Source organism: Trichechus manatus, unplaced genomic scaffold (genome assembly GCF_000243295.1).
Source record: "Trichechus manatus latirostris isolate Lorelei unplaced genomic scaffold, TriManLat1.0 scaffold00118, whole genome shotgun sequence".
Lineage (NCBI taxonomy): Eukaryota > Metazoa > Chordata > Mammalia > Sirenia > Trichechidae > Trichechus > Trichechus manatus.
In genome coordinates this window covers 279516-301341 of record NW_004444054.1, presented here as the reverse complement: position 1 = coordinate 301341, position 21826 = coordinate 279516, and the positions used below count along the sequence as shown (strand labels likewise).

The 21826-nt window shown below is 41.9% G+C and overlaps 1 protein-coding gene across 2 annotated transcripts in view; it reads left to right on the top strand.

Annotated features, from left to right (window-relative positions):
- Nucleotides 1-21826, top strand: part of FLT3 (fms related receptor tyrosine kinase 3) — a 77662-nt gene that overhangs the window by 50700 nt on the left and 5136 nt on the right. For both annotated transcript variants that reach the window (XM_004384142.2, XM_023738494.1), the window contains 7 exons: nucleotides 1079-1232; nucleotides 5186-5268; nucleotides 6327-6454; nucleotides 11376-11498; nucleotides 13783-13894; nucleotides 15151-15250; nucleotides 15970-16075. In XM_004384142.2, coding sequence (XP_004384199.1) covers nucleotides 1079-1232; nucleotides 5186-5268; nucleotides 6327-6454; nucleotides 11376-11498; nucleotides 13783-13894; nucleotides 15151-15250; nucleotides 15970-16075 — 806 coding nt within the window. The remainder of the gene's footprint in view (nucleotides 1-1078; nucleotides 1233-5185; nucleotides 5269-6326; nucleotides 6455-11375; nucleotides 11499-13782; nucleotides 13895-15150; nucleotides 15251-15969; nucleotides 16076-21826) is intronic.

The following is a 21826-nucleotide window of genomic DNA, read 5'->3' as shown; positions in this document are numbered from 1 at the left end:
GCCTGGTTGCGCAGTGGTTAAAGCACTTGGCTGCTAACTGAAAGGTTGGCAGTTTGAACCCACCAGCCGCTCCACGAGAGAAAGATGTGGCAGTCTACTTCCATAAAGATTTACAGCCTTGGAAACCCTATGGGGCAGTTCTACTCTGTCCTATAGGGTCGCTGTGAGTCGGAATTGACAGCAGTGGGTTTGGTTTTGGTGGGTTATACATGTATATATGTATCTGTCATATATATATACATATATATATATATGTATGACTTGTAAAGTCACATAGCTCAATATAAAGAATGCCTGTCTCTTACCTGCTTTATTGTGATACATCACATAATTCTTTAAATTTCCATTTCAAAAACAGCACTGCAAGTACGTTGTGTGGTATCTGGTTCTACCTACTCAGATAGGGTTTCTTCCTCAGCGGTGAAGGCTAGCATAAATGCAGTGAAGAGTGGTTACTGGGCATAGCTGGGGTGCTGCCCCAGGTGGGCTGTCTTCAAATAAGGCACAGCCCAGGCAGGATTTCCGAGCTGATTTTCCCAGGCTATCTGGGGCATGCTTTCTGATTCTCTTGCTTCTACCTAGAAATACTGAAACTGTGTGCTCAAGAAGTGTTCTTTCCACGAGCACTAGGTACAAAGTGCGTCTTCCTGGGACAGCCAGCCTGGGGCTGGTGCTAAAAGAAGAGGAAAAAAAAGAAAATGAATCTAAGAGGCAGTTGGGATATGTTTTTCCCTTCTTAGACAAGCAACAAATCAGCAAGTATTGACCAACTGTTCTCAGTGCAGCCAGCATCTTAGTCCCAGTTGCAAATTGGAGAATCCAGGTGACCCGTGGTTATTGGCCAGGCTACCTGTATAACAAGAGCTAAAGTGAAAGGCAGGAAGATATTGCTTCCCAAAGGCATTTGAGCGAAAAGCTGAAGTGGAATGTAGAGTCTAAGAAGGGATAGGCTCAGGAAAAGTACTCTCCCAAAGTCAGAGGAGAGCCGAGATTCCCGGATTGTGGTGTCTGTTCCATAGGCGTCTGAGAAAGCGATTTGTTTTTTGGGCACCTATAATTACAACTGTAACTATTTCAGGACCAATCTACTTGATCTTTGAATACTGTTGCTATGGTGATCTTCTCAACTACCTAAGAAGTAAAAGAGAAAAATTTCACAGGACATGGACGGAGATTTTTAAGGAACACAATTTCAGTTTTTACCCCACTTTCCAGTCACATCCAAATCCCAGGTAAGAGACTGGGTCAAGGTTTCCTAATTATACATTAAAGAACATAGCTAAAGTGTGCCAGTTAAACAACCTGTATTGATCAGCTTCTAAAGGCCATAGTCCAGCATTGTGTGGTCTGTGGGCTCGAAGACCTAGAACAGTCGCTTGCTTATCTTTGCTATGGTTTTCTTTTTCCTACAGTATAGGTACTATAGCTGAGCCAGTCTCTCCCCTTGTACCTAAATCACTCCATAGACACATATTAAGTTTCTGGAAAGGTGCGTTATTAAGTCTTTCAGGCCTCCCAGTTAGCACACAGGTATTGCTAGGAAAAGTTAACACTTTTTCCAAGTCCTTGACGTGTTTATAGAAAGTCGCTTAGGTCCCAGGAGCGTTGCACAAAATAGCTGTAAATTCCTAAGCTGGATTTTAAAAAAATTATGTTAGATTGATTGACATAACCTGATGGAGACAAAGTAGTGGTAATCCAACCCAAAAACCCATTGCTGTCTAGTGGATTCCAACTCAGCGACCCTATAGGACAGAGTAGAACTGCCCCATAGGGTTTCCAAGGAGTGGCTGGTAGATTCAGACTGCCAGCCTTTAGGTTAGCAGCCGGACACTTAACCACCTCACCACCAGGGCTCCTAGTGGTAATCAAGGCTAGATTATCCAATAGGCAAGGTAAGCACGGTGTTTACCTTGCTTACCAGATAATCTGTAGTGAACAATTTCACATTTTTTCACCACATCAAAGATTCTGCTTCTAGATATGGCTGGCATCTGTCTCTCTCCCAACACCATAGCGCCTTCCTATAGAATCAAAGCCTCTCTTTAAATTAACAATCCCTGACGGGGGCAGGTGACCCAGTAAGCAAGATAAACACGGGCTTACTTGTGTTTATTTACTAATCTGTAGTGAACAATTTCGCATGGGTTTCTGAAATTGTTCACTACGGATTAGTAAATAAGCACAAGTACGCCTGTGCTTACCTTGCTTATTGGCTTATCTGCCCCTATTGGTAACATTTGTCTGGAGTCCCTGTGTGGTGAAAAGGTTAATGTGCTCGACTGCTAACTGAAAGGTTAGAGGTTCAAGTCCTCCTCGAGGTGCCTGGGAAGAAAGGCCTGGACACCTACTTCCGAAAAATCAGCCATTGGAAACTCTGAGGCATGTGTGGTCTCCAGGAGCCGGGGTTGACTGGACAGCAACAAGTTTTTTTGTTAATTTTTTTAAACATTTTTCTATCATACCATTGATGAGGTCCCTGAGTGATCCTCGATCCTGGTGGGATTTATTGTTTCATCATGCATAAACAAGGCCTTCAGGAGTCTGGAAGGATGCTCATCTTCATCCTTGGGAATTGCTTGCTAATTATTGATCATTGTAGCTTTATAGGGTCACTATGAGTTGGAATTGACTTGACAGCAATGGATTTTTTTTTTTTAATAGCTCTACAGCACCTTTCTCTGAATGAATTCACACAGATTTTTATAGAATGGTTCCTCAATCCACAATGCATTCATCCCTGTGTGTCTGAAAGCTCTCCATTATTCTGAAGGCACATTTATTTGTCAGAGACTTTTATCTTTGCTGGGGGACTTTTGGAGGGTGTGTTTGAAATTTGCAGCTATTTTTTCTTAGAACATGAGTTGGTCTTCAAGGTCTGAGATGGAGACCTAGCATCTTAAAGCCGGAAGCTCCCAGAGATCGCGTTTGTGCGGCTGCCCTTAACTCATTCATACTGGTCACACCAGTCCCGCCCTTTACACTCATTTCTCAGTTTATTTGCTAAATCTGAGCAAACTACAGTGTTATTTGCACTCTAGAACAGAGTCCATGATTATGAGTCTAGTGTACATGGCTGGCGTGCCATGCTCAGTAATAATTTGTTGTTGTCGTTAGATGCTGTCGAGTCAATCCCGACTCGTAGAGACCCCATGTGACAGAGAGGAACTGCCCCATAGGGTTTTCTAGGCTGTAATCTTTACAGGAGCAGATCACCAGGTCTTTCTCCTACGGAGCCCTGGCTGGGTTCATGCCGCCAACCTTTCGGTTAGGAGCCGAGTGCTTAACCATTGCAACGCCAGTGCTCCTTTCGCTAATAACCAATGCTGGTAAACTTAGCTCCTGTGATTCAGTCCAGTCACTGGGACATTAAATACACTGAAGTAATTACTGTTGGAATATTTGTGGCCTGAATGTATTAGGCCGTTTTCCAAAGTTATGGAAATCGTAAGTTGGGATAATCTTGTATGGTGCAAAAAAACCCAACAAAAACAAAACACTGAATTATTCATTATCTACATATAAAGTGTACAAAATACCTCTAAAGAGTTCTATATTATATACGTTAAAAGAGATTTTCATGATTGTTGTTAGCTGCCTTCAAGTCAGCTCCAACTCATGGAGACCTTATGTATGACAGAACAAAATATTACCCGCTCCTGCCCCATCTTCATCACTGGTATGCTCAAGTTCATGTTTGCAGCCACTGTGCATTATGAGTGCCTTCCAACCTGGAGGACTCATCTCCCAGTACTGTATCGGACAAGATTCTGTTGTGATCCCCTGGGTTTTTATTGGCTAATTTTCAGAAGTAGATTGCCAGGCCTTTCTTTCTATTCTGTCTTAATCTGGAAGCTCCGCTGAAACCTGTCCATTATGGGTGACCCTGCTGGTATTTGAAATACTGGTGGCATAGCTTCCAGCATCACAGCAACATACAAGCCACCATAGTATGACAAGTGGACAGATGGGTGGTGGTTTTTATGATTACTGTTTGTTTATTTGACAGAAACAGGATGTGAGCTTTACAAAGGCAAACTTGAAAAAGGAAGGATGGTAAAACTCTTGTAGCTTTCTATAGAAGATCTACATTATATGAACCTTTATAGGGAAAGTGGGCTGAGTGTTGAAACAGGAGAAGAGGGCTAAGTCCTAATTCCACTATCACTAGTCATGTGATATCAGCAAATCCTATTTCTCTCACCAAGTATAATTTCTCTTTTATGAAATGTAACTTTAACATCCAGCTCACAGGGCTGTGGTAAGGATTAAGTAAGATTCTTTTTGAACCCCAAGACTCTACACAGATAACAGTGATTACGCTTATCCCAGTTCAATTACACAGGTATTTTTAATGTAGGGCTCTGAACCAGTTTGAACCAGTTCCGTCATGGACGATGAGGCAAAATCGGAACAGACCTGGATTTTTAAAATTTGGGTGGAGCAGAATGATAAGCAGGACAGGGAAAACTATGGGTCAAAACCCTGGAATGGGAGACTCAAAAGAGGCTTAGTGAGCCCTTTCAGGAGCCTGATACGGGGGATTGGATTATTGCCAGGACTGTGGAGAGCAACACACTTTCAAAGCAGCGTGGTTGGCTGCCATCTTTGAGTGGGGCACCACTGTTTCCAACTCTGCTGGTCAAGAGATTTGGTTGCTATGCAACACACATGCTGCCCTTGTTTTTCTAAGAGGGAGATTAAGTTTCTATCGGCTTCAGTCCATAATTTTTCCCATTCTGCTCACTGTTCTGCTTCAGCCACTTTTTAAAAATTTGAGTCCGTTCAGGTTTTGCTTCATCAGCCATCACTAAACTGGGCAGAACCAGTCTGAAGCCCTGTTTTGATGTTTAAAAAAATGGACAAGTTGATAGTATGCTTTTAATTTAAAAACCTATTTATAATTTGAATTCATTTCTGTGATAAATTACAGTGAAACCTGTGAGAGCCAAAACTTGATGGGACTTGCTTGTATTTCCAGGTCTCACAAATTTTCCACCTTTGACAGGGTACAGTCTTACCACTTTTCTATCACTATCTATTAATGGAAAATATTTGAGTTTTTCTTCTCTGACAGGTTTCCACCTTACACGGGTTCCGGGTTTCACAGGTTATACTACATAATTTTTTAATTAAGTTTCAGAAGGAGAATATAAATAATGAAAAAATATATTTTTTTTAATAGCGTGCCTGGTTCAAGAGAAGTACAAATACAGAAGGATTTGGATCAGATCTCAGGGTTCAATGGGAATTCATTTCATTCCGAAGGTAAGATTTTATTCTAATTAATAGCTCTTTAAAATAGAAATGGATACAATTGTTTCATGCTAGCAATTTTTAAGAAGTGATAAATGCCAAAGGGTTTTTTTTTTTCTTTGCTAATGTCATTTATAGGCTTTATTAAAGCATATTTGCTTTAAAGGTTGTTAAAGCCAACAATCTGTAAATTGTGAGTTTTATGTCAATGTCCAACTAATAAACACTGAGAACTATTTTATTTGGGCAGGTTATTCTTTTTAAAGTTCTAAATTAATTAGAGCCATCCTCTTACCTGATATGTGGGAAAGATGATGAATTCTGAAGTCAGACAGAGTGGGGTTAACTTCTGGTTCCATTGCATTCTGGCTGTATGACTCTAGACAGGTTATTTAACCATCTGAGTCACAATGTTTTCTTTTGTAAAATGGGCCTAATGCTACCTTCCTCGTAGGGCCATCCTTGGACAAAATAGAGGAACATTAAGTCCGCAATAAACCCATTGCCATCGAGTTGAACTCATAGAGACCTTATAGAACAGAGTAGAACTGTCTCATAAGGTTTCCTAGGCTGTAATCTTTACAGAAGCGGATTGCCTCTTCTCCCACGGAGTGGCTGGTGGGTTCAAACCTCTAACCTTCTGATCAGTAGCCAAGCGCTTAACCGCTGCGCCACCAGGGTTCCTTAAGTGCACGAGACAGTTCATAAAATGTGGTAGACACTCAATTAAATATTAGTTCCTTCCCCAATGTGATAAAACTGCCTAGTGCAAAAAAACAAACAAAAAAAGCATCTAAAATTCCTGACTAATTTGGAGACCGTCTATCACCAAAGCAGCTAGGAAATTTATTCTCTGTGACCAAAAAGAATCTTTATGTAATCCTGCATGGGCTACATACTCTTAGTATCAATAGGTTGGCGTAGTGCTGCAGATAAACCATTGGAGAACTTCGTTTGTATGACTTACCTCCTTGCCTATTTGACTGTGGCTTCAATTACCTTCTCACAGAGATGTAATCAGGCAACTTCTTAGGGTTATGACAAAAGTGAAGTCTGGTTCTATTTTACAGATGAAATTGAATATGAAAACCAAAAAAGGCTGGAAGAAGAAGAGGACTTGAATGTACTTACATTTGAGGATCTCCTTTGCTTTGCATATCAAGTTTCCAAAGGCATGGAATTTCTGGAGTTTAAGTCGGTAAGGCCCTTCCAAAGAAGAAGAGAACACAAAAAGATAAAGATAATTAAGAAAAAGAGATGAGCTTATATGTTTTTTTGTTTAATTTAACTTGTATCCTGTAGTCTGTCTTTTTCCTCCTGTTCCTTACTGGAATCATCTAGAACATCTCGGCTTGTGGTTAATTGTAGTATAAAGGCCCGGGGTCCCTTATTAGATAATAGTTATCATACTTTCTCAGGCTGTCCAGAGTTCCCCAAAACTTCCAGAGCAAAAGGTTGAGATTGGAAGTTCTCAGGACTCTCTCCTCAAAACCAGGCATAGCATCGTCAGGCTCTCTTTGTACAGTTGCTCAGCTGGTGCCCTGCACATGGGCATTTGATCTAGGAGGTGACTGGAAGCGAAAATCCAGTGTGCTCCGCTTGCCAAGCCAGCCACTCCAGGCATCTTTTTCTAAATCGCACTCACGTGTTGTGGGCTACTAATCCAATCCCAGTTCCATTGATGGTAAGGCCACTGAGCCTGCCTCAAGCTATGGGCCCTACCCCCAGATTTTTTTTTTTTTTTTAATAATATTGTGTTTTTGGTGAAGGTTTACACAGCGGTTTATGTTCCCAATCAACAATTTCTACACAAGTTGTTCAGTGACATTGATTATATTCTTCACAATGCGTGAACATTCTCACTATTTCTGTTCCAGTTGTTCCGTTTCCATCTACCCTCAATTTTGCACTCATTCTATGATTGGCTTTCAGCTACAAGCAGATTTAAAGCTATTCCTCTGCCTCTCTTCTTACCTTGTGTTACCTTCTTGTTGTTTCCCCAATTTTTCCTCCTTTCTTCTTTCCTTGAGTCTCCTATTCTTCTCTTCCTCCTCATTTCCTCTATTTCCCTCCTTTTGCCTTCTCTTTCTGAATTTGGAGAGACTAATTTCAACTCTGAGTCCCTGGGTAGTGCAAATGGTTAACACACTTGTTTATTAACCGAAAGGTTGGCGTTCACCCAGAGGTGCCTCAGAAGAAAGGCCTGGCAATCTGCTTCTGAAAACTCAGCCATTGAAAACTCTGCAGAGCGCATTTCTACTCTGACACACATGGGTCGCCATGAGTCGAAGTCTACTCAATGGCAACTGTCTTGTATTTTTAATTCAACTGTGTTTTTTCTTTAAAAAATTACTATCTCATTAATATTATTGAATTGGGTTCTTTTCCTTTTCCCATCTCTCAGCTCTGAGGCACATTCTTCCTTACCTGCTGTTTGATATCCTTTTCTCAAGTTCCTTGCATACCTTATTCTGTATCTCTAATTCATTTACAATCGTGGTCTCCTGTGCTTCCTCGAGTGTCTTTATAGATGGTAGAAGTATCTCTATAGATCGTAGACAGTCTGGCCCGGTTGGCTGCCTATAGTCAAGTAAACACTGGAACTACTCACAATTGAAGGTTGAGGGGCGTTGCTTTTTTATTCCCCTTGGAATTATAATAATATGAATTTTTTTGAAGAATATCCAGTTTCTTAGACCTTTTCCCTTTCATTTTCATTTTACGCCCTTTGCCTCCAAATCGTGCACATCACTGTCTCCTATTTTGTTTTATTTTTTAGTTTTTTTTTTTAATCTCAAGTCCCAATTTAGTAACTCCTTTTCTTTCTTTCTTTCTTTTTTAGTAATTCTTTTTTGTTTGTTTTCAGTAAAGGTTTACACAGCAGTTTATGTTCTCATTCAACTCTTTTCTACACAAATTGTTCAGTGACATTGGTTACGTTCTTCCCAATGTGTGAACATTCTCATTATTTCCATTCTGGTTGTTCCATTTCCATTAATGTAGTTTCCCTGCCCCCTTACAGTTTCATCTTTGTTTTAAGACAATTGTTGAACATTTATTTGGTCTCATATAGGTGATTTTTCAAAGGCGCACACAGTACTCACAGCTGATACTGTTTGTCTTATGAGCCAATCTGTTATTTAGCTAGAAGATGACCTCATGGAATAGTTTCAGTTCAAGGTTTAAAGAGTATCTCAGGGCAATAGTCTCAGGGAATCTGAGTCCAGTCTCAACCTGTCCAGTAGGTCTGTTTTTTTGGGGGGTGGGGTGGGGAGGGGTGCTGGTTATACATTTGAGGTTCTGTTCCACACTTTTCTCCCATTTTATCAGGGTGCATGTACTATGGCCCTGATTAGAACTATTGTTAATGGTAGCCAGATACCATGTAGTTCTATCTGTTCTCAGAATAGAAGAGGCCGTGGTTCGTGTCGTCTTCTTTTATTCCCCCCCCTGTTTCTCTGGTTGCTTCTCAGTTTCCCCCATAGACTCTTTGGCTTCATCAAGCATTTCTTGAGTACCAACTACAGGACAGGCACTGTGCTGGGTGCTAGAGTTACAGAGTCAAATATGCTATGATTCCTGTCCTCAAAGACCTTGTACTTCATAGGTAAGAGAGGAGCCCTGGTGGCACAGCGGTTAAGCACTCAGCTGCTAACCAAAAGGTTGGTGGTTCAAACCCACCAGCCACTCTGCAGGAGAAAAGACCTAACGATCTGCTCCCGTACAGATTTCAGCCTAGGAAACCCTATGGGGCAGTTCTATTCTGTACTATATATGGTCGCTATGAGTCAGAATTGATAGTCCACAACAACAGCAACAAAGAGACAAGCCGATAAAGATTACCCTGGAGTGTGATAATATTGTGATTGACATAAGCTCAGGGAGTCCGGGGGAGAGAGATCCACATGAGACCTGGGGCTTTGGGGAAGGCAGAGCAGAAAAGGCTTCCTGAAGGAGTTAGTCCATGCTTGGGGTAAAGATTTTTGAAGGAAAATCAACAAGGAATATGGGATCAGGAGGTTTGCAGAGAAAGGCAATTAAGTTGGACATGGTGAGTGTGAGGTGCCTTGGTGCAATCAAGCAGAGCTTAGTCCAGTAGATAATTGGATAGTAGTAGAATTTTCATCTTCCATGTGGGAGACCTGGGTTCAATTCCCAGCCAAGGCACCTCATGTGCAACTACTACCAGTCTGTCAGTGGAGGCTTGCATGTTGCTATGATGCTAAATGGATTTCAGTGGAGCTTCCAGACTAAGATGGACTAGGAAGAAAGGCCTGGCGATCTACTTCTGAAAATCAGCCAATGAAAACCATATGGATCACGATGATCCGATCCCCAACCGATCATGGGGCTGGCACAGGAACAGGCAGCATTTCGTTCCATTGTTCACGGGGTCGCCATGAGTCAGGGGCCAACTCAATAGCAGCTAACAACAACAACAACTCCTGAAGCTCAAGAGAGAAGTTTGGGTTGGAAATAGAGATTTGGGTAGTGGTAGTTGTATCCCTAGGTTTGGATGGAGTGGCTCAGGGCAGGATGTGGAATGAAAGAGCAGGGAGCTGAGGGTGTAGCCTAGGGAATGAGGAACGTCGAAGGGCAGAGCTTCTGGAGGAAACAGAGAAGCGACCAGAGTGGTAGGAAGAAAACAGGAGAGAGAGGTGCCGAATTCACGGAAGGAAGGAAGGGCATAAAGGAGGTCCCGCTGGGCAACAGCACCAGGCACCACAGAGAGGTCAAATCAAATCACGATGGGGAGTGTCCACTGGATTGGTACTGTAGAGGTCCTTGTAGGGTTTAGCCAGAGTGGTTTGGGTAGATAAGTGGGAGGTAGAAGCCAGATTGCAGGGGCCTTGTAGTCAAGTGGGCAAAGTGGAAGGGAAGACTTCAAGTAGACAATTCTCTTGCAAAGCAGGGCTATGAAAGGAGGGAGACCTAGAGAGGGTTGTGACGGAGGGGTTTTAGGTTTTATTTTATTTGTTTAAAGATTGAAGAGAACCCACTGGACCTTTGCTACTAGTGCCTTGTTCTTTTTTTTTTTTTTAATTAAAAAAAAACTTCTAGTGTGGTAAAATATATGTAACAAAACGTTTCAGCCATTTTTCCACGTACATTTCAGCGACCTTAACTGTATTCGCCATGTTGTGCAACCATCACCACTATCTGTTTCCAAATTTTTCCATCACCCTTAACAAAAGCTCTGAACTACTTAATTAATTACCCCCTCCCACAGGCCCCTGGGAACCACTAATGAACTTTGGTCTCTATACATTTGCCTATTCTGGATATTCCATGTAAGTGAGATCAGACAATATTTGTCTTTTTGTGACTGACTTATTTCACTCAGCATAAGGTTTTCGAGGTTCATCTACCCATGGCTCTCGCTGGGACGTCATTTCTCTTTATGGTTGAGTAATATTCCATTGTATATATGTACGCCATCTTGTTTATTCATTCATCTGTTGGTGGACACATGTAGTGCCTTGTTCATTTTAAAATCTTCCTTCTTAATTTTCTTGCCAGACTACTTTGATTAATGCTACACCATCTCTCAGCTCGGGCTCCTTCTAACTCCACTCTGGTCCACCCCGCAGATTCACTTTTTGCTTTTCCAAATGATCAGCTCATCTCTTCCCAGCAGCAGCTCTATTCATCCTCCTGCCTACCGGGTCGCTTTGCTTTCTCTGATATTATTCCATTTTATTCCTGAATCGATTTCCCAGTCAGCAGGCAGCTTCTTATCTCCACACCCACTGTACAGTAAGGACACTCTTTAGAAGGGGCCTCTGAAAATCCTGGGGGGGTCAGTGGAGGGTCCCATTGTTATGTCTCTTACTTATAGCAAAATATATCATTCGACTCCATTTGGTCTCCTAAGAATCTTTTCCCCTTTGGCCTCTGGGAATGTTCTAGAAGCAGCACAAATGCCAAAGAATTGAGTCACCCGCGTTCCCTCTGTTACACATCATGATGATTGTTCGAGGCCCAAGTGAGATAAGGGACCGTAGTGAACTATACATTTCCTTCATCTGTAACTCATCTTGACCTTGAAACCAGAAGAAAGATAACACTCTGTGATAACATACTATGTATAAATAACATTCTGATTGTCTTCTTCACAGTGTGTTCACAGAGACCTGGCAGCCAGGAATGTGCTGGTGACCCATGGAAAAGTGGTGAAGATATGTGATTTTGGACTGGCTCGGGACATAATGAGTGACTCCAACTATGTTGTCAGGGGCAATGTGAGGCCGCCAGCTCTTACGTTGTTATTTTGTGTTTTGCAAGGCACCTTTTGTCATCATTACAGTAGATACCTGCCTTCAGTCACTACTCATACATTGTTTATTTATGGTAACATAAGAAAAACTTCCTCACAACAGTTTACTTTCTTATGCTTAACAGACTTTCCTACAGCTTCAGGGAATATTCTGTCTGTAATAAAATGTGAAAGGAGCCCAGGGAGCACAATGGTTAAGTCCTCGGCTGCTAACTGAAAGGTTGGCTGTTTGAACCCACCCAGCTGCTCCACGGGAGAAAGACCTGGCGATCTGCTCCCGTAAAGATTACAGCCTAGAAAACCCTGTGGGGCAGTTCTACTCTGTCACATGGGGTTGCTATGTGTCGGAATCAACTCTATGGCTATGGATTTTATGGGATTTAATAAAATGTGAACAAGATAACATCACATTTATCCTTTGGACCAGGCAGAATAGAGCAGTTAGGGGCCTTTGAGTGTAATCCTCACTTTAAAAAAGCCTCATTACTTGTACTTATTTCACTTCCTTTAGCTGTAAAGTGATTGTTGAGTTATGTTTCCAATTATGAAACTAGCTACTAGATACAATAAAGCATTTTTAAATGCACAGCATGTACATTAAATAATAAATATACATTTTTCAATGCAAAATATTTAAATTAAATATTAATTAATGAATATTTGTCATCCTAGTGCTGTTGACACAAGGAGACCTAAAACATCACTGAATTGGCCTTTTAAAAAAAGCTTAGGACAGATATGTTTTTACAAGCGAAATATTAGATTATAAAATTGTGTAATTGAAAGTGTAGTTTTGAGAAGTTAGAACACCTGGTTTAGGCCCCTATTCCTCTTCTTTTTGGCTAGGAATTTTTGGGATTTCTCTCTGCATTATTGTTTCTATCTATGAAATAATAATAACCACAAATGCTGATATATTGCTTACGATATGCTAAGCAAGGAGCTCTGCTGGTGAAATGGTTAAGTGCGCAGCTGTCAACCAAGAGGTGGGCAGTTCAAACCCACCCAGTGGCTCCTCAGGAGAGAAGAGCTGGCAATCTGCTCCCGTTACTGCCCGATGAGGCAGTTCTGCTTTGTCACATGGGGTCGATAAGAGTCGGAATCGACTTAACAGCACCCAGTAACAACAGCAACATTGCAGTTTCTACCCTACCAGCTGATGGTCACTTTTGTGGGAAGGTGAATGCCATTGGCAACCACCGCAAAGTCTTTTAATTGATCAAATTGACCAGAATAGCCGCCTTGATTCAATGAGATCATCAGCTAGTATATGACTCAAAACAGGGCTTCTTTCTTGAGCTTTGATTTGACTTGGCGAATAAAATGTGCTCTGTGAATGACTCCTCAACCCATGAAAGATAAACCAGTACCAAGTGCCCTGCCTGTATATCCCATGAACCCCGGCATCTCGATTCTAATCAGATACTGTACTGATTCAACTCAAACCCCCCTTCCGTGCTATTGGAAGTTGGTAAAGCCACAGAAGGCAGGCTGGTATCATTTCTGATAATGACATATTCTTCCCTCACTACGTCCTCTGGGCTGGCACTGAAGTTCTTCCAGGAAATGCTTCCACAAAATACTCCACAAATTCACTAGCACAGTAAAACCTGTGGAAGCTGGAACCTGTGTAAGGCAGAAACCTGTCAGAGAAGGAAAACTCATATTTTCCACTAAAACGAGTGATAGAAAAGTGTAAGACTGCAGCCTGTCAAAGGTGGAAAACTTGCGAGACCCGGAATAACAAGGCAGTCTTGTTGAGTGCCGGCTCTCACAGGTTTCACTGTACTTCTTACCTCTGGGCAACTGTCTGGCTACTCCTGAATGGAAAGTGACTACCTACTGTTAAGTTACCAATTCCAAGCACTAGCCTTTGTTCGAGACGGGTTTTAAAGGAATATGTTTTTACTAAGGCTACTATTTTAGAATGTCAATTTGAAAGTGGAAAAGTTCCACTTGAGCACTGTGAGTTTCTAAATTAAGTACTTAGAGCGGCCTTTGGGAAGATATTAAGTCCCATCATGTCGCTAACAAGAAAAAAGAAGTAAGTTAAAAAACAAACAAAAAAAATGCCACATATGTTACATAGGTGTATGCATTTATCAAAAATTATTGAGCTGTACATTTAAAATAAGTGCATTTTAATTGAATGTAAATTATACTGCAATAAAATCTGTTTTAAAAGTAAAAAGAAATAATGTCCATCCATGGAAAAGTCACCGTTTGCTCTCCTCTTGGGTTTTACACAGGCCCGTTTGCCTGTGAAATGGATGGCCCCTGAAAGCTTGTTTGAAGGGATCTACACGATTAAGAGCGATGTCTGGTCATATGGAATATTACTCTGGGAAATATTCTCACTTGGTATGTTTTGCAGTTTGCTGGCCTCCCTTGGAACTGAGCATTTGTGCTTTCTGTTAGCTCTGCCCCCTGCTGAATGCCCCCTCAACTTTGCTAATGCCTGAGTCAAAGGCTGGGTTAAACGCCACCTCGAATGTGCTTCCATAGTTCCCTAGTCTTACTTCTGCTGTAGCATGTGAACATATTTCTTCTTTCTTTTTAATTTTACTTATTTTATTGTTGTTGAGAATATATACAGCAAAACATACACCAATTGTGAATACATGTACAATTCAGTGACATTGATCACATTCTTCAAGTTGTACAACCATCTTTACACTCCTTTTCCAAGTTGTTCCTCCCCCATTAACATAAACTCACTGCCCTCTGAGGTTCCTATCTAATCTTTCATGTTGCTGTTGTCAATTTGATCCCATATAGATGGATCTTAAAAGAGCATAATGCTCAAGGCAGACATTTTTTTACTAGTTAAGCCATTGTTTTATTTTAAGAAGACTTCAGGGGATATTTTTGGTTTAAGGTTTAAAGATTATCTCAGGGCAGTAATTTCAAGGGTTCATCCAGCCTCCACGGCTCCAGAAAGTCTGATTCCATGAGAATTTTTAAATCTGTTCTACATTTTCCCCCTTTTGATCAAGATTCTTCTGTTGAATCTTTGATCAAAATGGTCAGTAATGGTAGCTGGGCACCATTTAGTTCTTCTGGTCTCATGGCAAAGGAGGCAATTGTTCATGAAGGCAGCATGTGAACATATTTCATTTGCTGGTGTCTGTCTTCCCCAGGGGAGTGGTGGTTCAGTGGTAAAATTCTTGCCTTCCATGCAGGAGATGAGGGTTCAATTCCCAGTCAACGTACCTCATGCACAGCCATCATCTGTCTGACGGTGAAGGCTTGTGCGTTGCTGTGATGCTGAACAGATTTCAGCAGAGCTTCCATGCTAAGATGAACTAGGAAGAAAAGCCTGGTGATCTACTTCTGAAAATCAGCCAGTTAAAACCCTATGGATCACAGTGGTCTGATCTCATTGTGCATGGAGTCACCATGACTCAGGGATGACTTGACAGCAGCTGAAAACAACAACGTCTTCCCCACTGGCCTCTAACTTGCTTGAGAGCTGGGACTGTGACTTCACAGGTGTAGCCCTAGCACCTAGCAGGGCCTGGCTCATAGGAATTCTCAGTAGATGTTTGTTGATTGGCTGAATGAATAAACAAATAATCAAGGGATGAATGACTATGGTTCTCTAATGTTTTTCTCAGGCGTGAACCCTTATCCTGGCATTCCAGTTGATGCAAACTTCTATAAACTCATTGAGAGTGGATTTAAAATGGATCAGCCATTTTATGCAACAGAAGAAATGTAAGTTTAAATCAGACAGTAAATTGGCTGCAATCTGAAATTTAGTCTAATTTCAAATGCGTGACAAAAGAAGTAAAAACCCTTTAATGCAAGGTTTATATGATTTTAAAAAAAGAAGGAAAGAAAACCCTTTCTTTTTGTTGTGAGTCTTAGAAGATGATTTCTGAACAAAACAGAAGCCTTCTCTGTCTTCAGAGGCACTTAATTCCAGGTTTCTGTTCCTTTGCTTGAGGGGTTTGTGAGGGTGATTCCACTCTATCTTCTGACTTCTGTTCCATGTTATGTTTCTTTAAATGCATTTCCGCCCATCATCTAGGAGCCCCTGGGTGGTGCAAACAGTTAAAACGCTTGGCTGCTAACTGAAAGGTTGAGGGTTCAAGTCCACTCAGAGGGGCCATGGAAGAAAGACTTGGTGATCTGCTTCCAAAAAATCAGCACTGAAAATCCTATGGAGCACAGCTGTCCTCTGACACACATGGGGTCGGCATGAGTCGACTCAGTGGCAACTGTTCTTTGGTTTTTTTTTTTTTTTTTGCCCATCACCTAATTTCTCATTTGTGATAATGGATTCACAATTTATGGTAGAATTCTTACCATAAAACAGACGTGCCATAAGTAAATATTTTCACAGTAATAATGGTGTTTCATTATGCGGAAGATGATCCATTTTGATTCATTCAGATTTACTCATCTTGCTCCTTGTTCTACTGCTTTTACAGATATTTTATTATGCAATCCTGCTGGGCTTTTGACTCGAGGAAGCGGCCGTCTTTCCTTAACCTGACTTCATTTCTAGGATGTCAGCTAGCAGACGCAGAAGAAGCGGTAGGTAGCAGCATTGTTGTTCTTGGGTGCTGTCAAACTGACTCTCACTCATAGCGATCCCCTGTGACAGAGTAGAGCTACTCCTTAGGGTTTTCTAGGCTGTAATCTTCATGGGAAGAGATCACCAGGTCTTTCTCTTGAGAAGCTGCTGCATGGGTTCGAACCACCAGCCTTTCAGCTGAGTTGCACCTGAGTTAGCAGCTGTTGCGCCACAAGGGCTCCACTAGGGCTCCTTATGTAGCAGCATAGGGCTTTATGAAGCATTAGTATAAAGGAAAATGGTAATTCAAAACACTCTCTGATGGCTTCCTAAGAACCAAAGGTACCAAGTTGTCTTTCTCATCACAATTTGTCTTGGTTGCCCTTTAAAAGTTGTATAGGCCATGAGAACCGAAGCCTCTTCTAGCTGAGACCAGAAGAACTAGATGGTGCCTGGCTACCACTACCAACAGTTTTCTGACCAGGGGCACAATAGAAGGTCTTGGACAGAACGGGAGAGAAAATGTAGAATAAAACTCAAATTCCTAAAAAAGCCCAGACTTAATGGACCAGTAGAGACTAGAGGAACCCCTGAGACTATTGTCCTAACTACCCTTTGAACCTGGAACTGAAGCCACTCCTGGTGGTCATTTTTCATCAAAATAAAAGATTGGCTTATAAAATGAACAACTTCATCTGTGAATATTGTTGTCACTTAAATTAATCAACCATATTAAACCAAATGGTCAATATTTACCCTAAAACAAAGATGAGAAGCTAAGGAGGGGCAGGGAAGCTAGATTAATGGAAACAGAACAAAAAGAATGGAAATATTGAGAATGTCTACATAGTGTGAAAAATGTAACCAACTCATGGAACAAGTTGTATAAAAATTGTTAAATGGGAACCTAACCTGCTATGTAAGCTTCACCTAAAACACAATTAAAAAAAAAAAAAAGGTTGTATAGGGTGAGAAATAGTTATTGATAAGTGTTTTTAGAAAAATGGCTTTTTCTGAAGATTTCCATAAATCAAGAGCTCTTAAGTGTCCCATGTACAGGACTAGATAACAAAACAAAACTTACTCTCTGATCTCCAGAAGCCACTAACCTTTCCTAATTCAACATGGTGCTTGAGTATAGAAGAATTACACAAAACAATTGTGTAATATGGTAGAGTGGAAAGAGCGTTGACTTAGAATCATGAGAGTCAAATGCCAGCTCTACCTCCTAATAGTGGTGCCAATTATGGCAAATCACTTTACTTCTCCAGGCCTCAGTTTTATTATCTACAAAATGGGCTGCTAAAGGAACTCAAGATTCTTGGTAACTTGGAGTTACCTTGCTAACTCTTCCCTACCAACACCACCTGGTGTAGTGAAAGCTGTCCCCAGATGAGATAAACAAAGGTTGGGATCTTGAAATCCCTGTAGCTGGCTTCAAATGTTGGCTCCATTGTTACATGACCTGATCTCTTTTAGGTCTCACTTTCCTGGGATTAACAAATCATACTTTATCGGGTTGTAGGAAAGAGTGAACGAGATGACTTATGTGAAAAGACTTAGCATGTAGTGGGCACTTAGTATCTACTCAATACATATTAGTTAAATATGAATCTGATTCCATAAATGTCTCTCCTCCTTTCTAAAGTCTTTTTTTTTTTTTAAATAATATTTTATTGTGTTTTCAGTGAAGGTTTACACAGCAGTTTTGGTTCCCATTCAACAATTTCTACACAAGTTGTTCAGTGATATTCAGTGACAAGGCGTGAATATTCTCATTATTTCCATTCTGGTTGTTCTGTTTCCATTAATCTAGTTTCCCTGCCCCCTTACATTCTCAGTTTGTATTAAAGTAATTGTTGAATGCCAGGTGATTTTTTTAAAAGAGCACAGTACTTATGGGTGATGTTCATTATTTTTTGAGCCAATTTGTTATTTAGCTACAAGGTGACCTCAGGGATTAGTTTTGATTCAAGGTTTGAAGAGTATCTCAGGACGATAGTCTTGGGCAGAACTCTATCCTTGACTGGTCCAGTAATTCTGAAATTTTTAAGGATTTGAGGTTCTGTTCCACATTTTTCTCCCATCCTATCAGGGTCTATCTATTGTAGGCCTGATTATAATGCTCGGTAGTTGTAACCAGGCACCATCTAGTTCTTCTGGTCTCAGGGTAGATGAGGCCGTGGTTAGTGTAGGCTACTAGTCCTGTAGACTACTTTCTTCTCTGAGTCTTTGGTTTCCTTCTTTCTTGTCTGCTGCAGACAAGTAGACTCTTTTCTAAATCCCTAAGAGTCCATTTTCAGTTCTGTACTCTCTCCACGGACGTGGGTACATGGTGTGTCTCCTTTCCTCCTGTTTTGATTTGGTGTTTTAATCACATAGGAACATGCAGTTAATGTCAGGGAATTAGATCAAAAAGATTGAGGGGGTAAAAAACCCCCAAAACTTACATTCTATTGGACAGAGGATGCTATAAGATGAACTGAAAGAAGAGCTATAGAAAGGAGTAAGAAATGAGCTGCTGGAGTGTAGCTAAAGGCCTGATTAATTTTTACCTGGGCTGTCTGGTGTAGGTTCACAGAAGAGGTGTCATTAGAGCTAGGCTGTGAAGGATGGGTAACATTTTGGCTTTTGGAAAATGGGTGGTTGAGGAGGGTGTTCCAGGCTGAATGAATAATATGAACAAAGGAGCAAAGTTGGAAAAGTAGAATGGAAAATAACTGGATGTGGCCGGCGTACAGAGTGTGTGGGAGTATATGAGAGAAAACAAGACTGTAGAAGTAGTGTAGACGTGGTTCAGTGGTAGAATTCTCGCCTTCCGTGCAAGAGACCCGGGATCAGGTCAAGACCAGCGCACCTCATGTGCAGCCACCACCCGTCTGTCAGTGGAGGCTTGTGTGTTGCTATCATGCGAAATAGGTTTCAGCGCAGCTTTCAGACTAAGACAAACTAGGAAGAAAGGCCTGGCAATCTGCTTCTGAAATCAGCCAATGAAAACCCTGTGGATCACAACTTAGTTCCTTTGTGCATGGGGTCCCCATGAGCCAGGGGCCAACTCAACAGCAGCTAACAACAACAAAGGTGTGTAACTATGGAGGAGGGGCCACCGCTGCTGAAGAACCTCCTGGTTCTGTTCAGGACCGCCTTGGTCTTGGGGTAAAGTGAGGCTCTCCTTACATGTCCCCATACCTGCTGGGCATCCAAATTTCCTACCCTCTATTGAGGGGACCTTAGGAGACCTGATGGAGTAGTGGTTAAGCACTCAGCTGTTAACTGAAAGGCCAGCGTTTTGAACCCACCATCTACTCCGCGGGAGAAAGATGTGGCAGTCTGCTTCCATAAATATTAAAAAAACAAAAATTGTTACCTTCGAGTCGATTCCGACTTATAGTGACCCTATAGAACAGAGTAGAACTGCCCTGTAGGGGTTCCACGGCTGTAAATCTTTACGGAAGCAGATTGCCACATCTTTCTCCTACAGAGAAAGACGGTGGATTCGAACTGCTGACATTTTGGTTAGCAGTTGAGTGCTTACATACTGCGCCACCAGGGCTCCTTCCTATAGGGCTACAGGGTACTCCCTGACCCTCTGGGATGGAAGGTTGTTTTCCCTACCAGTCTCACAGGGAGCACACAGTAGCTCCTTTAAGTGAGTTAGAAAACGGTACCCCTCTGCGTGGGATGCATATAAAGAGGAACTCCCTACTCCCGGCCGATACAGGCCTGCTCTAGTCTAAAGGCCTGTGGAGCAGAGCACAGACTGAGTTTCAGCCCCCATGCGTCTGTTTTGCTGGGCAGTTTTGTGCAAGGCACACTCTACACAACCAGGCCAGGCAGCCTGCCCGTTACGAGCAAACCCTTGCTTCTCCAGCCCATCCTTTTTCCACTGTTGAAGTTGCCACCCCATCTTTTCTCCTCAGCACAGTCTTCCCTTGGATGGGAAGAACTGGCCTTGCCAGCATGCCTGGGGTAATTTTCTCTGGTTCTTTTTTTTTTTTTCTTTTCTTTAAATAATATTTTATTGTGTTTTTGGTGAAAGTTTATACAGCAAATTAGGTTCCCATTTAACAATTTCTACACAAATTGTTCAGTGACATTGGTTGCATTTTTCACAATGTGTCATCATTCTCATTCATTCCCTTCTGGTTGTACCAATTCCAGTACTCTAGTTACCCTGCCCCCTTACCTTCTCATCTTTGCTTTAGAGTAATTGTTGACCGTTTGGTCTCATACAGGTGATTTTTTAAAGGAGCACAGTACTCATGGGTGATAGTCTCTATTTTATGAGTCAATCTGTTATTTAGCTAAAAAGTGGCCTCAGGATAATTTTGGTTCAAGGTTTAAAGAGTATCTCAGGGTAATAGTCTCAGGGAGTCCCCTAGCCTCAACCAGTCCAGTAAATCTGGACTTTTTAAGAATTTGAGTTCTGTTCCACATTTTTCTCCCATTCTACCATAGTGGCCCTGATCAGAGTGGTCAGTAGTGGTAGTGGGACACCCTCTGGTTCTTATGTTGATGGTTTTATACAATCTTTGTTTCTACTTCATTGTGGACTGTTGTTGTTCGCTGCCATTGAGTTGTCCCCCAACTCATAGTGACCCCTTGTACAGTGGAACAAAATGCTGCCTAGTCCTGCACCATCACCATGATCAGTTGGATTGAACTGTCGTGAGCCATAGGGTTTTCATTTTCAGAAGTAGATCACGAGGCCTTTCTTCCTAGTCTGTCTTAGTCCGGAAGGTCCACGGAAACATGTTCTGGATCACAGCAACATGCAAGCCACCAATGACAGATGGCTGGTGGCTGTGCATGAGGTACTTTGGCTGGGAATTGAACTTGGGTCTCCTGCATGGAAGGTGAGAATTTTGCCGGTATTAGGCTGGGTTCTCCAGAGATGCAAAACCAGTAAAATTATAAATATACATAGAGAGAGAGATATATCAAGGAAATGGCTCACGTGGTTGTAGAAGCTGGAATGTCCCAAGATCGTGGGTCAAGATAGAGGCTTCTGATTCACGTAGCCACAGGGGCTGGCAAACCCAAGATTGGCAGGTCAGAGTGCAGGGCTCTTGCTCACAGGCTTCGAAGATCGATGAATCCCAAGATTGGCAGGCAAGACCCCAGGTAAGCTGCTAGCCCAGGTCCCAAGAACCTGAGGTCAAACGAACAGGAGCCAGCTGCAGGATCCAGCACAAGCAAAAAGCCCCAAACCTTGCCAGAATGTCCGCTTATGTTCAATGCAGGCCACAGGCACAAGGAAACTCCCTTTCAACTGATTGGCTACTCACAGCAGATCCCATCATGGGGTTGATCACATATTGAATCTCAACAGGGCAGTGATCACAACATTATAGACTGCCAAAACACTGAGAATCATGGCCTAGCCAAACTGACACACAATCTTAACCATCCCACTACCACTGACCCACCACTGCCTCATTTCATGGTGGACTGTTGTTATTAGATGCTGTCTTAGTCATCTAGTGCTACTCCAACAAAAATACCACAAGTTTTAACAAAGAGAAGTTCATTCCCTCACAGTAAGTAGGCTAAAAGTCCAAATTTAGGGCATCAGCTCCAGGGGAAGGTTCTCTCTTTGTCAGCCTTCTTCTCATCAGTGTTGCCCCGGACTAGGAGCTTATCAGTGTAGGGACCCCAGGTCCAAAGGGCATGCTCTGCTCCTGGCACTGCTTTCTGGGTGGTATGAGGTCCCACTGTCTCTCTGCTCACTTCTCTCTTTTATATCTCAAGAGATTGCCTCAGGACACAAT